Source organism: Lepisma saccharinum, chromosome 10 (assembly GCF_977018435.1).
Source record: "Lepisma saccharinum chromosome 10, izLepSacc3.1, whole genome shotgun sequence".
NCBI lineage: Eukaryota > Metazoa > Arthropoda > Insecta > Zygentoma > Lepismatidae > Lepisma > Lepisma saccharinum.
Genome location: NC_139238.1, coordinates 28,757,358 through 28,784,868, shown reverse-complemented (window position 1 = coordinate 28,784,868; position 27,511 = coordinate 28,757,358). Strand labels below are relative to the sequence as shown.

Genomic DNA, 27,511 nt, shown 5'->3' with positions numbered 1-27,511 from the left:
CTCAACTTACTGAGGTAGGTGACTACCTTTTCCAACAAGATGGGGCACCACCGCACTGGCATCGTAACGTCCGTAACTTTCTCAATGAGGTCCTGCCAAACAGATGGATAGGTCGTGCTGGACGCCATGATCAGGTGTTTCTTCCCTGGCCTCCTAGGTCACCGGACCTTAGTGTTTGCGATTTTTTCTTGTGGGGGTATATCAAAGACATAGTGTTCGTACCTCCACTACCTGCATCCATTGAAATTCTGCAGGACAGAATCACAGAAGCTGTAAACACAATCACGCCCGATATGCTTTCCAGAGTCTGGAATGAGCTCGATTATGGCCTAGATGTTTGCCGTGTGACAGGTGGGGCACACATTGAGTGTCTGTAATGAAATTCAGTCACATGAAACTTTATGAGTTTTTGCACGTTTACTCAAAAAATGAACACAATATTCCTCAAAGTTTTCATTTTATAACCAAATAAAATCGAGGAGTGTTTTTGTGGACACGCTGTATAACAAGACAGCGGAAGCTGTGACAGGCATTTTTTAACACTTGTGAGAGCTAAGGCCTGAATCTGAACAATTTGGTAGGTTTCGGCTTTTATAAGAGCTGAAAAAATGGGAGGACAAGACACGTTAGTGGTGTTCAGGCTCGAATCAGAGAGAAATATTCGAGAGCTGTCTGCGTCCAGTTCGCAACCCACAATTTGAATCCCGCGTTGTCGAGTGGATTGTCCATCCCGTGCATGTGTAACAGCTTCGTAAAAACACTCAAAGATACCATAGATGTTTTTTATACCTGATGAGAAGAAATGGACAGACACACATACTGAGATGGTTCCGGCACACATTATTAATGCATGGAAACAGAGGAGTCGAGTGGTAAGAAATGTTCCGATTTCACGTTCTGATTAAAATGATAGCCTTACAGTGGCAACGATTTAAGGGATAGTTGCTCCCCATTTTTTTTTTCTGCTTCAAAATTATGGCCTCTTAATGTTAAGCCTTGGCTACCAAGAGAAATTAAACTTTCCTTGCAACGCCCTCCGCACCCCCCCCTACCCCGTTTTGGAACCCAATTGCCACCACTGGTCTTAAACATACAATTGTGAGGTTCTTACTATACCCCTTAAAAAATGGTGTTGAGCCCCCCCCGAAAGGAATTCCTGGATACGTGCCTGCTTCCAGATGTTAGATAATGCTACAGGAACTTATTACCGTAAGTAGTTTCTTCTGTAAAAATAAAGAAATCTGTCCGGGGAATATCAGATTAGTACCGAATTTTTTGTTGGGTATGCATGGGAGTCACACATATATTCACAGCACATGGAGGATTTATCTGTTGATGCATCCAACATTAAAGTTACATACTTTTGTTCTTGCAGTTCACTGATTAATTCTTTTCTAAGTACTCGAGTAAGAAATTGTTACTGATTCTGTGGAATGTGCACAGCGTTGTTAAAAAAATACTGAACTTAGAATCTTCAAAATTTTGTACATACAAATTAAAAAATGGCAATATTACAACAAAACATCAGTCACCAGGATGAAATTTTCAGTTACCTTGGCGACCAGCTGACTGGGATTTTTCTAGCCCTGCATTTAAGAGAAGTATAGTTCTTGAAATAGGGGAGGGTTTTTGAGAGCAAATACAGCAATGAGCTTTAGAGTGACCATTAACCCTTAAAATGCTGAGACGTGTTACATTTAGGTGACGTTGCTAATGTCAGAATGTGATATACATGTCAATTTTTTTTAACATACTGTGACTAAGCAGGGTGGCTGCTCAATAGGAATTCTATGTGAATTTCTCTCCGAAGGCGTGAAAAATTACGTCTCAAATCCGAATCCCATTGAATTTTTAATATTTATAAATATCGTGAGGCATGTTTTGACAGTTTAGTTTCTATTTTTATCAACAAAATTATCTGCCCTTTTACTTTGTTAGTGTCTTTGCAGATCAATCTATCTGACAGACTGAAGATTATAAGATATCTTGAAGTTGCCAAGGTAAATTTGAGTTTAAAATTCTTATACAATTAACAACTTATCGTAGATAAGTAACATTTGTGACGTTTGTTTGTAGATGCATTTCGAGTCTTAAGTATGTGAAGTGGCAAATATAAGCTCCTCACCTTAAATTGTATATATATAAATAAAATAAATCAAAGAAGGTAAAAGGAAACACGCACCGGACAGTAGAAAAATTCAAAATTTTCGCTAATTTCATAGCATCAAAAAAAAAAAAAAATCATTCATAGCGAAAATTTTGAATTTTTCTACTATCTGGTGAGTGTTTCCTTTTACCTTCTTTGATTTTTACTTAGCCCTTTTGGCCCCCCTTGCTTTTATCCATTATATATATATATATATATATATATATATATATATATATATATATATACGTGAAAAGTAATGCCTCCTCTTATCTTTTTTGTTATGGTGTAAATGCATTTTGAGCAACCATGCATGGTATTCAACAGACTGTGATCGAGTTTTTAACTGCAGAAAATGTGTTTCCAATTGACATTGATCGGAGAATGAAGGTTTTTTTTATGAGGATGACTGTACAGTTTTCAGTACTTAACTATTGGGCTGTTCGTGCTCATAATGAAAGCCCCAGCCAAGGAACTCTCAATGTGTGTGACAAGGGAACGTAGTGGAAGGTCGCATACTGCAACTGATTGATTTCATCGGAATCATGTCGATGAACTCATTTTGAGTTTCATCTGTTTCCATACCTTAAGGAACATTTGAGAGAAGTTCTCTTTGATTCCGATTCTGATGCAGTGCAAACAGAAGTGAGGCTGTGGCTCTGTCGTTAAGACCAACAGTTCTACAGTGACTGCATTAAGAAACTGGTCTCTGTTGGTAGACGTATGTTCATCGCCAAGGCAATTATGTGTAAAAATAAATGTGTAGATATGGACAATAAGTCCTAGAAAGTTACCTGAATTTCTTGTATTCAAATAAATTCAACCATTTTTCAATAAAAAAAATCTGAGGCATTATTTTTCATCATGCCCTCGTATGTACAGTTTTATTGAATTGAATTAGAATTTTTGGATAAATTGGAATTTCACAGACCCTTTATATTGTTATTATTGTAATATATTTGTGTGGGTGGAGAGAGACTGAAATAGAGAAAACTTCTACTTGTACCTTTGAATTTTTGGAAAGTTCACCTTGAAAACTGGGAATTATACTTGAATTTTATCATGATCCTAGAGTGGCCACCCTGCTCAGATAATGTTTGGAGTGCTACACAAGTCTTGAGCCATACTATTAGTAATTATTAAGGTTTAATTTGCTTCTGGCTATATTTGGTGGGGATTAAAAAAAAAAAAAAAGACTGCTTTTACATTAGAATTTATTTTTCTCTCTCAAGGTATCAGCAGCAAGTGCACAATTCTTGCCGTGAGAATGGAACACCTATCAGGCAATATGCAGGTACCATTCTGAACCCTATCATCCTTGATAAATGAAAATTGGTTTTGAAGCCATAGGCTTGTAACCTAATCTGTACTGGAAAAATTGAGCTAAAATTTGTAACTAGCATTTGTAGATACAGAGATATAAATTTTTATGCTACACCTTGCATAATTCCTGTTGAAAAACTCCTGAAATTGTGACATGCATTGCGTAAAATCGTTTGACGTATTTAAAAGTACACTCTGTCTAATACAGTACTTTCATTCACTGGAATTCAAATACATACACGAGGACTAAGCAAAGATGCCATTGAAATACTTTTTTGGATAGTTCATCGGTCATCAGGCTGTAATGACAATTTGACAGCGACCGAATGTCTTACCTTTTATAACTTAGCCACACAAAGTGGAAATGGTACGCCAGTAATTTTAACTTATTTGCAAGTTCAGATGATTTGTATATACTTTTTTATGAGGGAGCAATTACAGGAAATGAACAAAAAAGCAGAACCTCAAATTCCTAACATGCACAGAGGTTAGAGCAAATCACATGGAAACACTGTATTGGCATACTCTTCCTGCCACACTGAAAAATTTGATAGAGGTGGTTTATGATTTCAACAAAATCAGAGAAAATATGTTTCTAAGTATATTATTATTATGTACCAAACCTAAAAGGTGTGCCTTAACACAGATATATTGCGAGTTACATTTTATATACATTTTCTCACATGTATAAATGTTTTTTGCAACAATTTTGTATTATGTAGCATTGTAATAAAATTTACTGGAAACATATTTGCAATATGTAATATAGAAATAATTAATGAAAAATAACCTATACACTTCCTATTCAGATTGGAAATCGTCACTAACTTCAAGATTTGTAGCAGATCCACAATGTGCATTTGAATTTTTCAGTGGAATTCTGAAGAGCAAAAGTGCAAGGTAATTTGACATAAGTACAAGTAAGACCAGCAACGATATCAATACAAGTGCACAAGAGAGACGGTGTGAATATAGCCTGTCATTCCTTTTAGAATGCAAGTGTATAGCGAAAGGGCAGGCTATGTCTGTTGCACGTCTGGAATGTATTAATGCTCCATCACCACACTGGGGCACATAGACTCTGACCTTTTCTTTTGGTGAGAGTTTTTAAAAGGTAATTGAATTGGCAAAATTTTGTTCCTTGTGTAAATTAAAGTAGCAGCATTACGTAGGCACAGAAATCATCCTAGGCATCAGTGTGATTCTTGTAGAAAGCACAGATGATGATGATGTGAGTCTCATACTCTCCAGTGTAGTGATCCCATTTGTATTGCTGTGTGTGGATTGTCTTAACCTTTAGCATACAGAGCCTTGTGCGCCTGTATTCCTGTTGAAGCTGTTGCTTTTTTTAGTACACTCTTTTCAGACTTGTGGCGAAGATAATAAAGAAAAAAGTTTAGAACTAATTGTCACAGAGAGATGAATTTGATTTTGTTTTCTTTCTTAAAGACAGAGCTTTTAGCAGAGGTAAACTTTATACATGTGCCTCCAAATAGTGTTTAAGGAAGAAGAATGTTGAATCTTTTTTAAAAAATTGGCATATGGCACACCACTGTAATAACCCAAAATGAATGAAAATTGTGGTATGTAGCAGTGTTACATTCCTCCAACCGTGCAAAGTTTCGTTGAAATCCAAGTAATACGTCCTGAGTAAAAAATATTAATAGAGCAGCTTTGGGACAATGTCCAGATTTATGCTTGTAGCATCGGCCCTATGGATGCTGAATGGACCAAATATAGAGGGAAGTATGACAAAAGACCGCTCTATGAGGATGTGTAATGGCACCTTTGAAAAACCAAAAATAGTATTTTATCATCAATTTATTATTCCATAGGGCCTTCTCAAACCACACTTGTTAATAATAGTAGCAATGGATGTATTGTTTTGTAATTCGAGTATATAATACCTTTAGATGTGTGCTAATCAACAAGAAAAAAACAACTGAAATATGGTGTATAGTTTTCAAGAAATGACACTTTCATTGCTGCTGTGTGCTACCACGTGGTCTGGGCAAATTTTGACAATCAGGCTTTTGTCCCCCCTACCTTGAATTTCAATTTGAATTTGAATTTTAAAAGTGTGGGAGCGTCAGCACTTAGGCTATTTTGCTGCCGTCACATTATACAGGGGCCAGCCCCTTATTACAAATAACAACTCTAACGTTGCATAACTAAAAATCTTAAAATCTTCTGACTTCTGTTAAAAGCTGAGGCTGTAAACTGGCACTCAGCACACACAAGGACAAAAAACAGGACAACACACACGAAATTATACTGGCCACAGTGCCGGTCGCCAGAGCCTCGTTAGTCTTTAGTCCAGGGTGCACTATGTGGAAGTGAGGTTGACTTTTGAGTGCCTATGTGGAAGGTACCCCTTACACCCTCCCCCCCCCCCTTGAGGCTTAATTACAAGCAATTATTCTTGCTTGTATAATTTAAATTTTTCAAAAAGATGCAGTAGTTTAGAAGTTATAGCCACTTTTATAAATCTAACCCATAATATGGGGGTAATATGGGTGGAGACTTTTGCAAACTTCACTTGTTAATAATAGTAACAACAGATATATTATGTAATTCGAGTATGTCGTACCTTCGTTTGAATACTAAAGATAAAAAAAAGCAGAACTGTGTAGTTTACAAGAAATGACACGTTAATTGCTGTCCTGCGTTGCTGTTTGAAATATCAGACCATCCAGAGGCTAAAGGTTAATGGCTGATCTTTGTTGTTTGTGTCAAGTTTCTCATTTGCATGTTGTTGTATTTGTTGTCTGATTGATGTTGAAGGACCACTGGCTTTGTTAACCTTTGGCAGGTAGCTCGTTTCAAACAAAACCACCCAAATTGTGTTTTTAAGATGGCTGATGTAAAAGAAAACCACTACCACTATGTGACAGCAATTAAAACCTTTTTTTTAAAAAAAACTACAGATATAATTCAGTTCTGTCTTTTTTGTTCATTTATATACATATGAAGATATTACATACTAGAATGATACAAGAATATATTTATGGTTACTATTTTTAACATACATTTTGCAAAAGTATATTTTCTGCCCCAAAATTTTGTGATTTAATATATGATACCCACCATGTTTGTGGTGGTGTGTTATTTTTATATAATAATGAAAACAAAAGAACTTGGGCACATGTTCACAACATGTGACAATTAGGGGGCCCAGCAACAAATATCTAATTTCCAAAATTTAATGAGAATTAAAATTTTCTAAACTTAGTAGCATATTTTTCATTTCTTTCCTAAATTGATGGACTGGGATTTACATTTACTTGTATGATGCACAGTTTTTCCAAAATTTTTGTCCCCTAAAACTGGTGCGTACTATGCACAGAATACTTTGGACAGCAAACATTAAAACCATACACGTTTTCATTATGTAGTATATATCAACAGCTGCAAATACAAATTACCAGGTTGGATTTCTTTAGTAACAAGATTTTTAAAAAAAACACTAAAAAGTGAAATTGCCATTTCCCATGATTTTTCACTTTGTAACAGAATGTTTTGCAACACCGAGAAAAGCAGTGCCGCACCAATCTGACAGTGGGGGGAGGTGGCATTGGTTGGTGACTAATTTTATACACAAGACTATAATTTCCTCCTGGTCCACACAGCAACAGGTGACTCATTGGATAGGCATGATGTCATTCACACTTGATCAGCATAGCAACAGCTTTAAGACCTATAACTAAGGAAGACATTTCTTTAACCTGAATTGTAGTGTGCATTACATGCAAGATACAATTGTTAGTCACTTTTCCCCATCAAAAACCAGGGTGTGCATTATACACGCGTAAATACGGTAATTTGTTCCATCCAGCATCCTTAGTCTGATGATAGAAGCAATTTTCTGGAATTTTTGTGAAGAGAACACCTCTTTTCGTATATGTTGTTATCCCCCTCCCCCAACTTCAAGAAGTATATGCCCATTTTCAACATGACTTTGCATGGTTGTAGGCAGGCCCATAGCGAAATTTATTTATCACATCTGCGCACCGCTGAAGGTAAAAAATTGGGGGGGGGGGGAGTAGAAAAACTGAAGATGAATTTCTCAATATAATACAATTTACTATACAAGATGTTTAATCACGCCAATTAAGCAAAATTAACTGCCACTGTACACTATTTAAATTAGATATTTGAAGGATTTTGGGCTGGGCCTTGGCCTCCTGAGCCCTCCCCCTGGCTACTTGTCTGGTTGTAGGAATATACCACTGCTACATACATTTTTAGTTCAGTTTGGTCTATTGTGGTGGCTACATGCATGCAATTAGTTCCATTGCAACATTTTTTTTTTTCATATTGTGGCAAGTTTGAAAAGTTAACATAGGTTGTAGCATGTAGGATGGAGGTGGTAATCAACATCCACCAACACTACCAGACACTGAGGCCGAAACTACTGCAACTAAAAGCAGTGACATGCTACCATCTCCATCCTAGATGCTGCAACCTTTGTGGTCCTTCAAAATTATTTGGACAAGAAAAACAAAATGTGAAAATATTAAATTTTCCTTAAACAATACTTGAACCGTATTTACGAAGCACAACCATGAACTTTCATAGTGTAGATTGTGTCTATCCATTTTTCTTGGGAGAAATCTAGGATTGCTTTAGTAAACATCAATTTTGGAAGATCATAAATCCATAAGTTGACGGTTTCTTGAAAATCATTGATATGTTGTTTTTCAAGGTAAAGTACAGCAAATAATCTTACCATCTGTTTCGATGAAATCTTCCTTGCAACAGCTTACCACATTCCATAGCTTGCTGCCACTTGTACCTGGCTTCGCCATTTCACTGACACTCAATACTGTCACGCAGCGAAGGTAGAAGGCGCTTGCTCTTTCTTTCCTCTAAACTGCACCAAATAGACAATTGTCGAATGTTTTGTTCAGGAAAAAAAACAAGGCTACAAAATATTTGATATCTTGTCAATAAAGTACCAAGGAAGATGTCAATAAACATACTGATAATGTGCAAATTGCTCACAATCGAATATCAACTAAAGGTTAAAAGATTGAAAATCAGTAACTTACGTGTGTGTGAGCATGAGATTTGTCGAATTACGTTTCGAAGGTTATACTACCTCCTCCTCCAGATTGAAGCAATGTTTCCAGACACCTGACATGGTTGCCTCGTCGAGAAAGTGTTGGTTGAGGATTTAGGTCAAAAGGTATAGGAAAAGACACTTACTAGAAAGATGATGTAAAATATACATACTAAAACCGTGCAATACCTATTAAAACAAAAGAACGTTAAAAGCTGCTGAATTCAACCTTCGAAACGTAGTTCAACAAATCTCATGCTCACACACAAAAGTTACTGATTTTTAATCTTTTAACCTTTAGTTGCTAGTCAATAAAGGGACCAAAAAGGTTAATTTTTGAAAAAGGGAAAGTCAAAACCAAGTAATCTTGTTGGTGGAAGATAATTATCAACACTGTTGTTTTTTATTCCATGATCCATGTTGAAAAAAAAAGGACTTTCGGTCTCTTAGTGATAGGTCATTAAAATAAGAAAGGGAAAATCATTATGCAAGAAAGAGTATATTTGTGATGCATTTATTTACAGATTAAAAAATTAATATAAAAAAATTCACAGGCTTGCAAAATCCTTGTAAACTGGGATTCTATGTCTATTCTTGAGATGGCTGCATATGCAAGATCTACATTTAGATACTACAGAAAATGTGTGATTTCAGATATATAAAAATCATGGGCTATGACTATACATTAATAATTTCTTGTAGATTACATAAAAATTATCACTTGTCCATTTTTGTTAATTCATGGTAAAAAGAAAAATACAACTTAGACAAAAAGAAAATAAGATGCCATAAAATACATATTGGCACTTCACACGCACAATGAACTTTTCTTGCACAAGTTCATGTTGCAACTGTTCAGTACTGGGTTTTATGACATGCTTGCTTCTCAAAACATTGTCTGAAATACAGCATATCAAGTTAGAATGTTGTTTTGTAGCTTACTACAGTGTCAACTTTGTGATACATGGTTGAAAACGATCGCAGACGAACTTCCTCCGAATTTGGGATGTAGCATGGTCCTCTTTCACTCCATTCCTCTGGAACATTACAGTCTGATGCCATGTGAACAAGAAGATCAAATGTACCTGGAAGAGAGGACCAGGAAAAATGAACAAAGTTGCTGTAAACTTAATGCGGTGTTTGTGTAGTGTGCGAGTTCACGTGCATCTGAACTATTATCAGATTAAAAATTATAGATACTAGAGTTTAGACTGCAATTAAAAATTAACCAGTAGACCTACAAGAAACAGATTTACATAAAAATTTTGCTTATTCAATTCCGCATTAATCTATGCTAACCAAAATATTTTTAGATTATGCCTGATATTTTTTAATGTTGAGAGAACAAAAAGGGGCTGCTTTTTTGGAGGTTTGCAGATTTTTAAAATTCATTCAAAAACTATTCTTTTCAATTCTTCGAAACAACTTTTTCTTAGTTTTGGGTAGTCCTACAAATACAATATTAGTCTTGTTTTGAAGCTCTTTGCATAAGTTTTTACAATTCAATATCACTGTCAATTCACATTGCAAAACCGATTTTATATAGATTGTTATACAACGGAGTAAAGTTGTACGTGAAACGTGGCAACACTGCAAGCATTGACTCACAGTGCCAGCCCACAGTCTCTACGGTTCAATGGCCATCGCTGTGTGGCATGTTGCCACGTTCCACGTACAGGTTCACTCAGTTGTATAAAAATAGGTTTCGCAATGTGAATGGACATTTGCACTATGACATGATAAACGTTTTAAATCTATTAATTTTACTGATAATGACACCAAACTGAAATGTGCAAAATATCTCGGGATATTTGTTTTGGTTCTCGAGATACACGCCTTCAAACACTGCTGAAATTCACCTCCTACGTCACAGATTTGAAAACGTCCTCTGCACAGACTAGACAGGCCTGACGTCATCCTTTAGAAATGCGTGCAGGCAGGGCTTCTGCTCGTCCCGTAAACTAGCATGGGCCGTGCAAGCAACAGTCATTTCTTCCTGCGTAAAACAAGCATCTTGTTATAACTTCCAGTGCAAAATAATGCATGCTCCATTTCTTGGATATGAATTATACCATAACCGTATAGCAGTATTTACTATAATTCAGCCACTCGGTACAGGGTTTTCATTCGGCTGACAAAGCAATACTGGTAAGGTAACAGTCAATGGCTGAACACGTGAACAACCTTGTTCATTGCCAACACATAAGTTCTGACTGGCAAGAAGTTATTGTTACAAAAATGTCTTTTCTGGGATTACAATTATTTTCGTCATATTTTCTTTGCAATTTTTAAAATAACAATATGTTTAGACAGGGTCGAAATCACTGCAGATTGGTGGGAGAAGCAGTAGTCACTCACTCACTCACTCTCTCTCTCTCTCTCTCTCTCTCTCTCTCACACACACACACACACACACACACACACACATATGCACACATACACGTACACACACACACGCACACACACACACACACGCACGCATAATGTCATTAAATATATGTCAATTATTAAATAATGAAATTAAATTATTAAATATACAATATATTATATCGACAGTCCTTCATTCAAAATGTAATTGCAAATTGAAGATTTTAATGTAGCTGATGCTATGAACAATGACTTGCCTAAGGAGGGAGGGACAAAAATTAAGAGACATTAAGAGAAGATAATAGTTTCCTGTATAAAATCAACATATAAATGCTAATATGTGTTTTATTAATATATTTATATACTTCGCGGTTGCTAACGACAGCCGATAAGAAATGGAGAAGAAATAACACATCGGTCTAATTTCTGTGTTTTGGGGATAGCTGTGGTCAGTGTCCTTAGAGATGAGGCTCTTTGTTGTCCGTTTTCGATATTATTCCAGTCATATATATTCGAATCCCAAATTAATTGTTTATGTTTCTTGTTAAAACAAAAACTCTCCTCCCCGGAAGAGATTGGTTGGGGGAAATTTCAGGACAAGATCATTGGTGGGGTGGAAATTCCCCCCTGGATTTCACACCCTGCGTTTAGAACACTCGGGTTTACATGCCAATTTCTTCAATATAAGAGGTGATATGGTAAAAAAAAAAAAAAAAAAAAAAAAAGGTACGTGGAGTTTTTAAATTTCCTGCAGTAATCAACAGTTTTCTTCAGTTAATATATATATGGGAAATTTATGTATTTATCCTACTTTTACGTCGCTTTTCCATCATATGTTTAATGGTTAGTATGTATCTTCTCTAATGACACATTTCTTCCCACTTTTGGGTAATCGTGACAATGACAACAAGCAGTATGCAGGAGAAACTGCCCCACCCCCACCAACACCAACTAGCACAATCTAAGGATCACCCAACCTGCCGACAAGATGAGACGAAACTTTGGTCTGTCCTGTCTCATTTCGAAACATTCGTTTTTCCCGTCTCCTTTTATGAGATGAGATGGGAAATGTCTTGTCTCGTGAGCAACACTTAACGTTAACAATAGAAGTATCCCCTTAGGCCTACTGTCCCCAAAGACTCGAGCAAACCAACCCTCCTCCACCAAAGAACTTCCACTTCAATGAAATGACATTCACAAAGGAACAGTCATGCCCAGTTCGAGAGTCAAACCTGGACCATGTGAGTTGCTCAGTTAAATCATGAATTTTGTGTATAATAATTACAACGCCAGTTCATTCGTGGTAATTCTGAATCGGCAGTTTGGTTTGCATATACACGTATAAGCAGGATAATATCCAGTTTTAGAAGGCTCGTAGCGTTGAAACGAGGAGTCAAACAAACAAACAAAAAAATAATTAAAAAAAGTTGTTTTGTCTTTATGATCTCTATGCACTGTGAAAGTTTGTACGATAAGACTTTGCATAAGTTGTCAATTCTATCTTTTTCGAGACTTGAGACAAGAACGAGGATTGCCCTCCGAAACAGACGAGACTGTCAATAAGGTATTTACAAATAAACACGAGACAGACATTTACAACTCTCAACGAGAACGAAACCAAGACTGCCATGTCTTGTCTCGATAGGATCCCTAGTGAGGTGAACCAATTAATTAATGTGTTCGGGAAAAGAGATGAGGCAGCTTTTTTCGCAGTACAAAATTCATAATATATTTCAGTATGTGATATAATGTTATGTATATTATTTCCTTGTAATATTTACACATAAACTTAGCTTTGAAATGTACTGTGCAACTGATGTAATCTTCTCAGTGTATTTTCTCTTATCTGCACAAAAATATTTTATCAATTTGCGTAACAGAAATGAAACACAGACTGAAATTGCTTTATGGAAAAGAAAGTAAAAATAGGCGTTATAAGTAAAGTGAAGAATGTGAAAAATTCTTATTTTGCACTACATGGTTTATGGTAAATTTCGATACATATAAGTTTAAAATATATTTTTGAAAATTTGGTCAGTAATAAATTTTACAAGCAATAGTTTTCTCGTGATATGATGAAAACATGCACACAGCAGAACTCTTTCATTTATCTTTCACGTGAGCAGCAGGGATATTTAATAGAAGAATGACCATTATAAAGCATAGCTTTCCCTTCCATTATCGTTCCTTCTTCCATTATTTAACTCTACACAGATTCGCAAAACTGCTGCACGTGTTCGCTCACCGTGGGCTACTCCCGGTAAACTGGATACTCGAAGCAGATGACAAACGAGCTCTCCCTATGTCGTGACGTATTAACATGGCGGGGAGTGTTTTTCAGCGCAATGCTAGCCTCGCAACTTTGAAAGTCTGGTTTTCCCCTTAAACTGAACACAGAGAAACTCAAAAAATTTCAGGGTTCGTTTTCCCAGGGTGTAGTTTTTAAAATTGCTTTTAAAACAATTGAGTGGAAATGATGCAAAAGGCTTCAAAATAAGACCAATATTGTATTTGTAGGACTACCCAATATTAAGAAAAAGTTGTTTTGAAAAATTGAAAAGAACAGTTGAAATTGAAAAAAAACTTTAGTATCTATAATCTTTAATCCGACAGCAGTGTCTCGGAAACTATGCTTGCTTGCACATATGTGAAGAAGCATGACTAAGATTTTTTTTCTTTCTAAGTGGGGGTGTAACTTTCTGATAAAAAAGGCTAGTGTATTGGAAAATTCTTAGGGAATAACAATACTGAAATAACTATCGATGTACCTGTTACTATGTATATTTAGAATACTCTATTCAGTGCAACTTTTTTTGACCAGAATTGAATCAAACACATTCAACTCGCCCAGCAGAAATTTGAAAGATTTTGGGGCTTTCTTTCCACAGAATGTGGTGAAATTTATAAGAAAGACTGACAATTCATGTAAATTACTACATTTGCATTATTTCTGTATACATGAAAAATGTGTTTAACGTGATTTTATCCATGGGCAAGGAGTAATGATTTTTGGCATGTCATGATGTGTAAAAAAAGGTTGTTATATGTAGTGGCACCAACTTTTGAAAAACATTGGGTGGCCTTTACCCTGGGATTTGTTTTATAATTTTATGCAATAATGGATGTCATAATTAGGCTGAGGATTTGCCCTAAAATGCCCCTTTCGTTACCTGGCCAGATAAAACTCAGTAATTAATTTGTGAGAATTCCTTAAGTGTATAATGATGAAACATTTTATCTTAAGCATGGGGACTTTATTTCCTAAAATAAATATAAAAGGCAAATTATTGAGTGGGCTCAAGCCCCACATTTCCATATAGATTGGCATCTCTGCATACATGCTGGGAGTAGATACATTTCTATATGGTTTCAGTTAAATTTCACTGATTAACATGAACACACAGCAATGAACCAGAGCAAATAATTCTAAAGGTTACTTTTATGAGCCTAGAATTGTGCAAACACCTATTCAAATCCATTCAGTGGTTTGGGCACATACTGGCAACCAGCAAGTTTGATAAAGCAGAAACTCTTTTTGGATGTTGTATGTATTTACTTTCCACATAATCGGAGGCAACAAGAGTGAATAGCTTGATTGTGGTTTGGGACTTCTATTTTTGCACAGAACAACACAATTTTCTGTTTCTCCTAGTTAAAACGAGAATTCTATTTAAAGATTAGATGTGTCAGTATTATTGTTGATATCACAGTCCTGATCTCGTGGAGCTCTCGCTTGTGGTGCAAGCATTCCAAGGTTTGGTTCCTGGTTGCAGCTATGAAAATTTTGGTGTTGACCCAGTATCATGAGGACAATTGAGGAGTTACTTGAAAATAAGTAGTGGGCTCTGGTTTCAAAAGCCAGAAAACAGCAGCAATGCGATGCACTGTCCCAATGAAAAAGCTACTTGGGAGGCCCTGAACCTCAGAATGCTGTTGTGCCATGAGAGTTTAGTTAAACAAAACAAATGCTTCCACAAAAAAATAATATAGAATCAATCTTTGCAAGTCTTCAGGCCCGGCTGGACCTTTGGCTGACGACAGGGCAGCTGTTTTTGAATTTTCGTCTCCTGCTTCTGAAAAATTACAAATGCTTACAATTCCTTCACGAGCATTCACGTGAATCTTTGTTAAGTTTGTTTTTGCTATTGCCAAAATATTATAAATAGTGTAATAGACCTATGCAGCCATGGAACTACGAAGGTAAGTCAAAAATTATCTACACTTTTGCCACAGCTTTTCTCAGGCTGGCCGCACTGCCTTCAGCGCTTGTGTGCTACAAGGTTGTACTTTTGTGGTCATGTGGCTGAGGTTTGATCTTCATAGCTCCATTTTTCTTTCTTTTGTTACAGTGTAAACATGGCCGCTCCACTGGCAGTGTGCACCAAGGAAGAACAGCAGTCAGTGATCCAATTTCTCTGGTCTGGGGCTGAAATTCATCGCAGGCTTTCGGTACATCTGATGAAGTCAGAATAATCACTTCGGATGATTGGTAACCATTGATTCCATCGGTTCGTCAGAATCATCTCTTGAGCTTGTTGAATCTTCCTGTCAGTGGTGAAGGTTGATGGGAGTCCTGCTCCCACATTGTGTTTCATGCTTGTACGGCCATTTTTAAATCTCTCGATCCACTCATACACAATTCTACGCAGTAAAGTGATATCCCTGTTTTGTACTGAAAGGCTGCGATGAATTTCAACCTCTGACACTTCTTGAGACCAGAGAAATTGGATCACTGATTGCTGTTCTTCCTTGGTGCACACTGCCAGTGGAGCGGCCATGTTTACACTGTAACCAAAGAAAGAAAAATGGAGCGATTAAGATCAAACCTCAGCCACATGACCACAAAAGTACAACCTTCTAGCACACAAGCGCTGAAGGCAGTGCAGCCAACCTGTGAAGAGTTGTGGCAAAAGTGTAGATAATTTTTGACTTACCCTCGTATTGAGAATATCTAGGCAACAGCGAAAGCAAACCACATGAAATTCTCCAGAAGGAATTCTAAGCAGAAGAATTTTTTCAGATTTTGGAATATCATAGTGGATTTTCAAAACGAGAGGAAAATTCAAAAACAGCTCCCCTGACGTCGGCCAAAGGTCTAGCTGAGTCTTAAGCAAAGCTACATTACAACCAGAAAATTCTAACCAGGGAGTGCTTTTCTAACTTACACTGAGTATCCAAAAGAGGTAGGCAGGCAATCATGGCTGTAATTTGCTTAATCACATCTCTTATCTCCTTTTGAATATCCTTGATACTCTTTTTCGGTTTCTCTGCATTGCTGAAAGATAAAAGAACAAACTGCGTGACTAACCGTAATAAAATCAGTATTCATGTTGAGGGGAATAAACAACGCGGTTGATAATATAAGACGTAAGCGAGTTACTAAAGATATATCCGCAAAACTTACTTGTAAATGTTCTATTAATTTCGGTGGCCTCTGCCACCATAAGAGGCCACCATACGCTTGAGAACTTGATGCTTTACTGTTAGGTTGACTTCCGGTTCCTGTTGTTGTTTCCTCGACTACCGCTAGGGGTGCTGGTGTAATAGCGTGGTCAGGCTCATCATGTTCTATTTTTTATCGTAGTGAGAACAACAAAAGTGCAGTTTTTTTTAGTTTTGCAAACGAACGCTCACTTTGAAATTCTATAAATAAAAAATGGGTGGTCTGATTGTGATGAAATTTTAGTATGGTGCAGGCAGAAAGGTTTTTAACACAACTCTTAATTTTCAGATTTTTAAAATTTGTCAAAAAACTGTTATCATCAATTATGCGAAACAACTTTTTCTTAGTATTGGGTAGTCCTACAAATACAATATTGGTCTTGTTTTGAAGCTTTTGCATCTGTTTTCAAAATCTCATTGTCAATTCACATTGCGAAACTGATTTTATAGAGATTTTTATTCAACGGAGTAAAGATATACGTGGAACGTGGCAACACATCATGCAGTGACAGGCCGAGTTTCTATGGTTCAACGGACATTGCTGCATGCGGTATTGCCACCTTTCTGCCTACCATGCTAAGATGACAGGATATCACGTTAAGATCTTGTTTTTATTATTATTATTTGCTTGTCCATAAAGTAAATATGATGAGGATGGAAACTAAAGAATATTAAAAAAAGGAAGGAAAAGGTTGTAGGGCATTACTACCATGCAGGAGATCTGGGTTTCATTAACAGAGTGGGAATTCTGACAGTGTCCGTGCACAATCAGTACTATGAGTCACCTCCTCTGACATGGGGGAGTGTAAGGAGAGAAACTGCAGAATTGCATATGATGCTAAATATTTTGAAGATGGAAGCACTAGTATGTTACCTAGGCAACATTTTATGAATGGCCGATCTGTGTAAAATAAGTACACAGGACAGATTTTCTTCAATTACACAGGGTGTCCAATTGAAACGCCATAATGACAACTGTCTGTAACTTTTCTACATAGCTGCATTACTTTTCTACATAGCTCCCTGTAATTGAAATGCACTTTTGCCAGCGAATAGGGAGTTTGGCAATCCCATTTTACAAGAAAGTCGATGGACGTATGCGCTGCCAGTTGCACATTAACTCCTCCACTCCTGCATCATCCTCAAAATGCTTACCTCCCAGTGCTTCTTTTAGTGGCCCAAACAAACAAATGGTAGTCACAGGATAAGTCTGAACTGTATCGAGGATGTTCAAGTGGTGTCCAATGATTTTCCTCCAGTTTGTCACGTGTTGCAGCAGCTGTGTGAGGTCTGGCGTTGTCATGAGGCAGCAGGACATTTCTGATGGATGTGCCATGTCGTTTGATCGAATAAGCAGCCTAAGCACTTTCCAGGAGTTGATTTTTCAGTAGCTCAAGTTGTCACGAATGATCGCATGAGCACTACCATAGCTTCTACCCACTGCAGAAGAAATTTCACTCACTGTCAAGTGACGGTCACCTTCAATACGGTCCTGAACAGCCTGAATGTTTTCCTGAGTGACGCTTGTCCTTGGCTCCCATTGAAGTCTAATTTTCCAGTTTCTCATCCTCCCCAAAAATATGCTATTCATAAACGTGGGTTTTTGAAAGGGTGGACTTCCAAAATTGAGCTTGAGCTCTCGTCAAAATTTCAGTCGGTTTTACCCGTTCTTTTTGATAAATGATGTGTTATGCAACAGACGGGTGAACCCCTTGCTCACTCATCATGCTACTGACTGATGTGGAGAGTTGGCAAGGACTCCAGGGAGGAGACAGAGTCTACACACCCCCACCATCATCACCACACTTTCCCTGGCCATGCAAAAGAAATTCCAGTTTATATTTGATTCACCCTCGTAAATGTACTAATTACAACTTTTGTTACAGAAACTTTATGACTATGTATATTCATCAGTGGCGTATGCTGGCTTCAAGACCTGGGCTATCTCATCATATCATAGTATTCGAATGGACAGATATTTGTGGGGGGGGGGGGTCTCTTTTGTTATAATATAATTATTAAAATGTACATTGTATCATTAAGAGAAAAAATAAGGAAAGTATTTAATGATTATTTATAAAAACTAAGGGCCCATATTGTGAAATATTTATGCAGAACTACTTGCGAAAATAAAATATAACACATAATATATAATCAACTTCTTACCTTTAACTTCTCTTCTTCTGGGTAAATTTCAATGTCACACTTTCATAAAATGTTTCTTCGGACCACTCTTTCATTTTCAGAAGAACACATTTCTCGATAGATAGAACAGCTAAATTGCTAAGCCTGACTTGCCCTTGTGTGGCTTTGAGATATGACTTGATCCTCTTGAAAGCTGAAAAACTTCTTTCAACCGTAGCAGTTGTAGATGGAAATGTTAATATTAGTTTGCTAGTTTGTACACTTCACTATACACTAGGTCCAAATTATTGAGTTTCATGTAATTTGTAATTTCATTCACTGATTTTTCCTCAGGATTTGTACCTTATCCTCATACGGAAGCTGAACAAATGGTGTTGTCAATAGATTTAATGATGTCACTCATTTTAGTTCACTAAACAACACAGCATATACGCCATTCACAAAAATATAATTCACGTATGAACTGACCACAATATACGCAATCGCTCACCACAATACATACATGACCGACCCGCCTTTAAGAAAACTCGCGCACTAAGGAAACTAACTTCCTTCAACATTCCCGGATGCGATTTCCAATCGAACTACCCTACTTGCCTCTGCCCTCTGTCAATCGGTTATTTTTAGATTCAGTCATAAACCAGTTCCGGTCAGCTAACAAATCTCCTGAACTTCTGGTCACCATTGTAATGCAGGTACTCTGGTTGCTTCAGAGGTCAACGGCCTCTTGTCGTGCTCGTTTGCAAGTGTTCATTGGAAAGTGATGTCCTTGGCCCAGAGGGAAGTTTCTGTCATAAGCAACCATTTCCCTTTCCTCTAATAGTTTCGCTCCAACATCCCACCCTTGTCGGGAAGATGCCACACTAGGAATAATGAGTTTGCAACACTGACGGTATCATAGCAAGAAGACTGCCAAACTCAACGCATGCAGCTCCCTGCACAGGTAAGATAGCCAACTCCCAGTGTAACAACTTATAAGAAATAAGTGTGCCAACTCCTGAAATGCCATAATCTTCTCATTGAAATGAACAATTTATGCACATTTTGTAATCGTTTCTTTTCTTCTATTCTGAACCTGGGCTTCGTAGATAGCATAGATATTCATTGATGCATAATTCATTTGGATACATCAAATACGTGTGGAGTTACGGATAATTGCCATTAGGGAGTTTCAATATATAATTCCTCCATAGCAAGTACATGTAACAAATTTATATGATGTATAACACATTCTTTTATAATGATGAGACTAGCATTTCAAAGATACAATTTGCTGTACATGGTAACATGTCATGAAGGCATGTGATGTGATCAGCACCACATTTTAGTCACCTTTACTTTCCAGGTACTAGAGGTTAGATGAACCCCAGAGCTGTTCCATGCAGGGAACTTGCTAGAAAAATTCTAATCTGAAATCACCCACTCTGGGAACTCAACTCAGGTATCCTACTGACTGGACTAGCACACCTATTCAACCCAAATGTAAATATAAAATATATTACTTCTCTGCTGAGTTTTCTTTGTTGCTTTCTTCATTCTCCACACTGAAGTCCCATCTTTCGAAGACTTCCTTCGTGTCAATATCCGACACAACCAGTGACAACTTCTTAACTTGGTTCTTCTCAATCCAATCTGCATGTTAAAAAAGTACATTTGAAACAATTAATTCAATTTTTTTTTTAAAAAAATAAAACATTGTCCACCAGTCAATGATATGCTACAAATGATTGGTAGAGGCAGGCAAATTTTCTTGCACTGACTGCCAAAGTGACAAATTGTGAATTTTCATTTTACTTTTATTGTGAAGCAGTTTCAAATTTTATTATTATTAGGGCTGAGTCAATACTGATTCCAATGTATCAGAAAGTATCGGTTGGTATTCATTTACCTATACTTGCTGATACTTTTCCGACATTTGGTCTTTCGTAAAAAAGGCACGTGAAATTTGCGCAGAGTGCAATTATCCTGAAAATTATGCTAATTTCAATCTTTATTTTTATTTTGCACGAAAAACTGTATTTTTTGTTAAATAGCAACTATTTTAATATTCAAAAGCAAATTTCTTGGTAAATTCATAATTGGAGAAGAATATTTACACACCAGTATTGATCAATATTTTGAACAAATTTTTATTATTAAAATTTTCAAGTATCGGTATCGGTTCAAAGTGGTATCGACTCAGCTCTAATTATTATCGTTCTTCAGTTTTTACATAGTTTATTCATTAACCAAGGTTCTTGAAAGATATGTCTGATGCATGTTATTATGCTCCAATAAAAAGTTTGCTCAAGCAGAAAGGGGAAGGGGAGGTGGAAGTTTGCATTTCAAACTTCAAATTTGCTGAATTGCATTGTGTAGAATCAGCAATACACAAACACAATTTGGCAAGCTAAATGTATTTTTTTTCATTGTAAATGCCAAAAGCAATCTTGCCCCTAACAAAATATTTAGTGGTATTTAAAGTAAGTTTTGGGACTCCCAAATAGAGGCTTGTCGGCCTCCATGGTGGTGTGGTTAGCATAGCATGCTACTATGCCAGATGTCCCAGGTTCGAACCCTGGTCTGGGCATGGATGTTCTTTCATTATTGATTGATTGTTTTAGTTTATTTTACTTTGCGTTTTGTGCCTCTTGGCTAATTTGCAAAGATGGGGATGAGTGATGAAATTGATGAATGGACATTCACAAACAACCAAGCCCGAGTGGGATTCAAACCCGGGACCCTTGGCGTCTCAGCACGATGTGCTAACCACTCGGCCACAGGATCCGGCTGGATGTTCTTTCAATTTCATCCTATCATCACTCATACTCATCTTCACGATTAGCCAAGAGTGACAGAAAAGTGAAGTAAAATCAACCAAATCAACCTATAGACGTTCATAGCTTAGAATTCACTTTAAACTGTAGGTCCAGTTCCAATGAGTCTATCTGAACATAAAGGAGGCTTAAAGGAACTAAATTGTTTTTAAGGAGGGGTAGTGGGTAGTGTGTCCAATCATTGTGCCTCACATATGTGCAATAAAAAAATACTAAGGCACCTAAGTACAGGGTGTCTACCAAAATAACAAATCAATTTTTTTCTTTTTCATGACTTTTTCTTCGCCCTTCTTTCCTTTCTCTTGGCCTTTTTCTTAACATTTATTTATCCCCCCCACTACTTAGGTGTAGTTAGAAATTTAGAAGATGAATGTATTTTTATTCAATGAAAAACCCTTACTACAAGTCCGGGTAAGATGAAAACTGAAGCTATATTTTAACAAGAGATTTAGACTTGCTTTAATTATTAATGCATGTAAAAATTAATGCTTCAGATTTCAACCTGGATGGAGATTGATCACATTGGTTAATATTTTTACAAAACTTCAAGCATAGGGTGGAGGCATTAGATTTGGCCACTTTGCTTTTCATATTTAATTGGCAGCTACCAGGTGATCTAAAGCCAATCAGAGAACAGCTTACATAAATCAGAGTAAAATAAGCTTTCCAATTGGATATCCATGTTTCCTCTTTGTACTTCCTGTAGGAAGTAAGCTTGTTGTAAGGAAGAAGTTGCTTGTTACAGTAGATTTCTTATGCATTTTCGTAAGAAAAGAGAGAGCTGCAATAATGTTTTCCACAGTTGTTATATATATCAGGAACATATAATTTGTTCAGAGGTAAGTTTAAATGTTAGAATTGCAGTATTTATATCTTGAAATAGAAATAACCACAAAACAGTATGTGTAGATGGCCATTACTAGATGCAGGTTTGTAAAGATTCTTTGATTATGGCCACTGCAGAAAATGATTGCTTTCATTATATAGAAAATGATATTTCAACAATAAATGTGAATGACATTATGGGAAAACTGCCGGAGCCTATCCTAATGCAAGAGGGGCGACACTTAATAACAAAATTTCCTGGTCCTGTTAACACACTGGAAAAAAAAGTAATTTTCTGTATAACATTATTGCCAGTGAACTTGCATTAGACATATAATTTCCTTGTGAAATGAAGCTACTATCTAATGTGTAAAAACTTCTTTCTTATTATTTTTATTTTTGGAACTGACATTTTGTTGTTTTGTTTACTAAGAGAGTGACCTAAGAAATCTGGAAATGTTAATTTATGTTGTTGAACTACATTTATACTATGTTCATCCATTGAAAACTATGTAATTTACCTTTAACATATTGTGTTTCGTCTGTATTACGTCATTATTTGTTCATAGACAAGGTGGCAATAATTGGGGAAAATGGGTGGCCATAAGTGAACTTAAGTGGCCATAACTGAAGAATAGTGTCACGTTTGGTTAATATTTTTAAAACTTTTTTCTGACTAACTTGTTTGTATTTGTTAATGCTTAGTCATAATGTACAGACTCTGTAATTACCAGTGATCATAATTTTTGTAAGCCATCATTAAAATTATTATCATGTTAAAAGTTGTATACTATTGTACGTTTTCCTTAAGATGGCCATAACTAGTGCCTCTACCCTATATGAATGTTATTCTTAAAAAAGAACGCAAAACAATATTAATCACAACTCAATACAATTTTAGATTTCAAAATATCCAATTGAATCAAATCCCAATACAGGTATATAACAATATCAATTCACTATACTGACAAAAAATAGCAAATTTTAGACTTTTTCATGACATTTTTGACTGGTAGACACCCTGAAGTAGCTTTGTACATAATACATAGGCATAACATAGTACACAGAAACCTCAATTTTTTCAGAAGACCAAATTGAAAAAAAAAAAAACTTAAAATATGGGAAAATGTAAAATCAGGAAATTTTATACACTTGCTACATTAGGACCATCGAGATTGAATGTATAATGTGGGAAAATATAAAATCTGAGAAAATAAAAAATTGGGGCTCCAATGTATTCACAAAATAATGTAGATATATTGCATACCGATAAGTCTATTTGTGCACATGTAGAACAGGAGTATGTATCAAACAAGGAGAATTACAGATATGCTAGAAACAATGACTATTATTTGGTACACATATATTGGGTTGGCCCATAAGTTCTGGAGTTTTTTTTAAGTGAAAATTTTGCGTGAAAAATAAAATGTGTTGGCAATGCATTTTATGTTATTCGATAGAGAATTATGTGCTCTACAAACTAGTGTGTTTAGTTTTTTATGCTGATATACTTTTTGTTCTTTTCAGGTCATTATAATGGAGTGTCAAGTCGACAAAAAAGAACATTTTCGACACCTTCTGCTTTTTGCGTTTAATCGAAGTGCCAAAGCCATAGAAGCTGCTCGAGAGATTTGTAAAGTGTGACGAAGAAGCTATGCCTCGCCGGTAACAATTTGGTAGAGGAATTGCTGCTTGTGTCCATGAGTTGACCGATGACGGGCAAGCAAACCGGCGGAGATCGTGGCTCGTTGATTTTTGTTGTTGTCATTCAAAGCATGCGGAACCCATGCACCCAACTTTTGAACCTTTCCCATCGAGTGAAAGTGACACTCTATGGTACTGTGGCAGCATTCCATTATCTCTGCCAATTCCCTAGTCGTTTCGTGTGGATCTTCGTGAATAAGCTGATTCAGTCGCTCCTCATCGAACTGAACGGAGCGATGCATGTCTTTGAGGTCGAAATTGCAGTCTTTGAATCGATTAAACCAATTTTGAGCCATCCTAAGAGGCATCGTTTCTTCGCCATACACTTCACAAATCTCTCTAGCAGCTTCTGTGGATTTGGCACCTCGATTAAATGCAAAAAGCAGGTGTCAAAAGTGCTCTTTTTTGTCGACTTGACACTCCATTATAATGACCTGAAAAGAACAAAAAGTTTATCAGCATAAAAAAACTAAACACACTATTTTGTAGATCACATAATTCTCTATCGAATAACATAAAACACATTGCCAACACATTTTATATTTCACGCAAAATTTTCACTTAAAAAAAAATGCCAGAACTTATGGGCCAACCCAATATATTATTTGAGGTCTTTCATGTATTAGGTACACACTACGTTTGCAGTATTACAATGAGATCTGTAACGGAATTCTTCATAAAATGTTGTTGAAACTTACTTTTCATTTCATTAAGAACAGATCCTAAATATTCCTTTAGTTTCTCATCTGTTGTCAACAGCAGGTTAAGTCCATAGTTTTGGACATGCTTGAACGTTTCTGCTGGGTATACACCACGCTGATATAGTATACTATTTATTCCATAATCTGAAAGAAAAAAATATATTAAGGAAATGTGATACAGTCTTCACGGGACTCTTCCCAAGCTCTTCCGCCTGTGGCAGTGTGCCAACTTAGCACTCTTGGGTCAGATCTGGTTCTTTGGTGCATTCGTTCGGCTGTGAACTGGGACTCCCACCCCCGTGCCTCAATATGATGCCATCACTGATTCCGGCCAACATAGACCAACTTTTGTCATAATTATACATTTTGCACATGACGTGATATTATTATATTGGCTGCACCACCCCATTCACTCTTATCTCCCCAGCTACTTCTTTATAGCGCTGTGTTTGACGTGAAATTGACATAATATTGTTATCAGGGAATTCTATATTTTCGATTTCATATGACCATCGGTGGATTATTGAGATGGGCGATGCCACAATATCTAATTGTTGAAAACTACAAATAAATTGTCATCAATTTAGAGTTAATGATAATAGCAGTGTCCCCACTCCTTTGACAACTAACATTACCCTAGAAAGCACTTTATCCAGCCTTCATAAATTTAGCTCCATGAAAGTCAGTTTTAACTCCATTTAAGGTGAAAGTTAGTTCTTTTATGTGCATCAGGTTTGGCAACACTGCCAGAAGGCAAGGAGAAAAGCATTGATCATATGGGAGTATGATTTGATTCGTTCTCTTGGGAATATCAAACTTCCCATGGAATAGAAAAATATATCAACGGGAAGAAGGCAGTTTGAAGATGCATTTCACCAGTGGAAAAGTCGAAACTTCCATTTGATTAGCCGTAACTTGATGTTGAAGTTGATTCCCCATAAGGAATACATGGGTTTCCGAAAATTCTTATTCATCATATTTTTTAAACATCATGTCTAACTTTAATAATCATTATTAATATATATATATATATATATATATATATATATATATATATATATATATATATATATATATAAAGTATATATAAAGTATATATAAAAATATATCAATCAACGTAAGAAAATTCTTCCACTTGCAACAGGGAGAGAAATTCATACTCTTGATACACCCAGGTTTTTTAGTAGCTGTGATCATTCGGGCAATATTGAAATAAATGCACAATTGGTGCATAACTGTATCTCCTCCCCTTAAGCCAAACAATTATCCATGAAAAAATACTCTTAAGCAAATTATTACTGGCATAAGAACATATATCATAGTGTGAGAACCAGACATAACTGTAATTTATATTATATTTACAGGAGAGAGGAAGTAATGTATTCTTAGTAATATGTTTGACTAAAAAAAATAAACAGTAAATTGGAGATACGTGGTTCTACTTTACAGCTAAGGAGAAGAGATGGAGATAACGTCGATCTCACTCCAAATAGAGCTATTCAGAGGAGATACCTTACGAAACAAAAAAGAGCATTTTTGGAATTAAGTTCCTCTGGTTCTCAAACGACGATATGTATTCTTAGATGCAAACAAGTTTTAAAGAAGTTTGATATGCAAATTATGAATTACCTGCATAATTTCATCAGAAAGAGCTACACTTGTTCATTTACTGAAAGTTTTAAATTCTTGAAGATGGTACTAAAAGTCCAGAATCTGTGGCCAGTTCTGGAACTAACACCCAGTAATGACTGAATGAGAAATTGTTTGGATCTTGTAGGAGGAACATCAAGGACTATTTCACATTTACAATACGTGATATGAGGGGTTCACAGCACACTTTTCGTGGAAATGGAGTTACATGTATAAATTAGAACTGTGAAGTGTCACCATTTCAGTGCTAGTAGTAAACTTTTTGAAACTTATAGTGCATATTTTGCCTGTTTTTAACGAATATTTTGGTCTTTTTTAGTGCATATAAATTCGCTCCCTTCTTATGAGAAGGGTTTAGTTTAGAGGCTTTTGTTTCTCTATAGTTTTCTGCACTTCAACAGCATGCATTCTTTTCTTCCATTGTGTTCTCCACTCGTTCTAGCTTGAGCTGTGGCATGTTGACTCCCACCATGTCTTTATCCTCAGCAAGCTTCTTCACTTAGCAATGTATGAGTAATCATCTTTTCTCGTTCTGTTCTTGTCTCAGCTTTTCCAGTTTTGCTTCCTTCTCTTGTATACTATTCTTTTCATTGTCTATCTTCACCAACATTTCTAATTTTTCTGACTTTTCCATTTTGTTCATTTCTTTCTCCCTTTGCTCCTTGTCTTTAATAGAACGCTGTTCATCATGCTGTTTTTTGCATTGAACATGAGCTGTTATTGCCATTTGTGAAAGCTTCTGTGTGATATTGACAAACTATACCTGGATCTCCTGTACATTATTAAAATAACATTACAGGATACGTGGGCATCAGGCAGTAAAAGTAGAACCTTAATGTTCATTTAAAAAAATACTGACAAATTACAGACCAAGATGAAAAAACTGAATTTTGACTGATTTACTGACCATTTTCCACCCTTGCCTAAAAGGCTCAGTAGATATATGATGATATTTTAAAAATTTAGTATTTCTCTATTACACGAAATATAAGATGTTTTGCAGATATATTTATGTGAAACCATTGATTAAAAAGATTAAATGAAATTTAAAACAAGCTTCGACAATATACAAACATACAAGTATAAAATAGATAAAACAGTCACGTAACTTTTCTAATACTGACAAGTAAATGTAGGATGCGAGATGGAGGCAGCTCGACAGTAAACAAAGAAATCAAACATACCTAAAAATTCAACTATCATTTCAGCTGACCCTTTTAGTGTGATTTTGCTCGATTGCTGCTGCTTTAATCCCGCCATATTTATATACTTGCTAACTACTTAAAAGTTAAAACAAAACTTTCAGCTTGAAGTGTCACGTTTTTCGAAT

General features: G+C 36.2%; 1 protein-coding gene across 1 annotated transcript; it reads right to left on the bottom strand.

The window, feature by feature from the left end:
- Positions 1–9,033: 9,033 nt before the first annotated feature.
- On the bottom strand, positions 9,034–27,511 carry mad2 (mitotic arrest deficient 2). The gene is made up of 5 exons (XM_083130389.1): positions 27,366–27,511; positions 24,529–24,675; positions 19,988–20,117; positions 16,064–16,173; positions 9,034–9,616 (listed from the first exon to the last, which is right to left on the bottom strand). The coding sequence occupies exons 1-5, from the start codon at positions 27,439–27,441 to the stop codon at positions 9,450–9,452; spliced, it is 630 nt and encodes a 209-aa protein (XP_082986515.1). The 5' UTR covers positions 27,442–27,511; the 3' UTR covers positions 9,034–9,449.

Bases quoted from the DNA above. Each gene is read 5' to 3' on its own strand.
- mad2 (XM_083130389.1), bottom strand. From the start codon at position 27,441: ATGGCGGGATTAAAGCAGCAGCAATCGAGCAAAATCACACTAAAAGGG. The intron at 24,676-27,365 runs GTATGTTTGATT...TTTTTCTTTCAG, and splicing joins AATGATAGTTGAATTTTTAG to ATTATGGAATAAATAGTATA. The intron at 16,174-19,987 runs GTAATATATTTT...TTTATCTTTCAG, and splicing joins AAAGAAAACTCAGCAGAGAA to CAATGCAGAGAAACCGAAAA.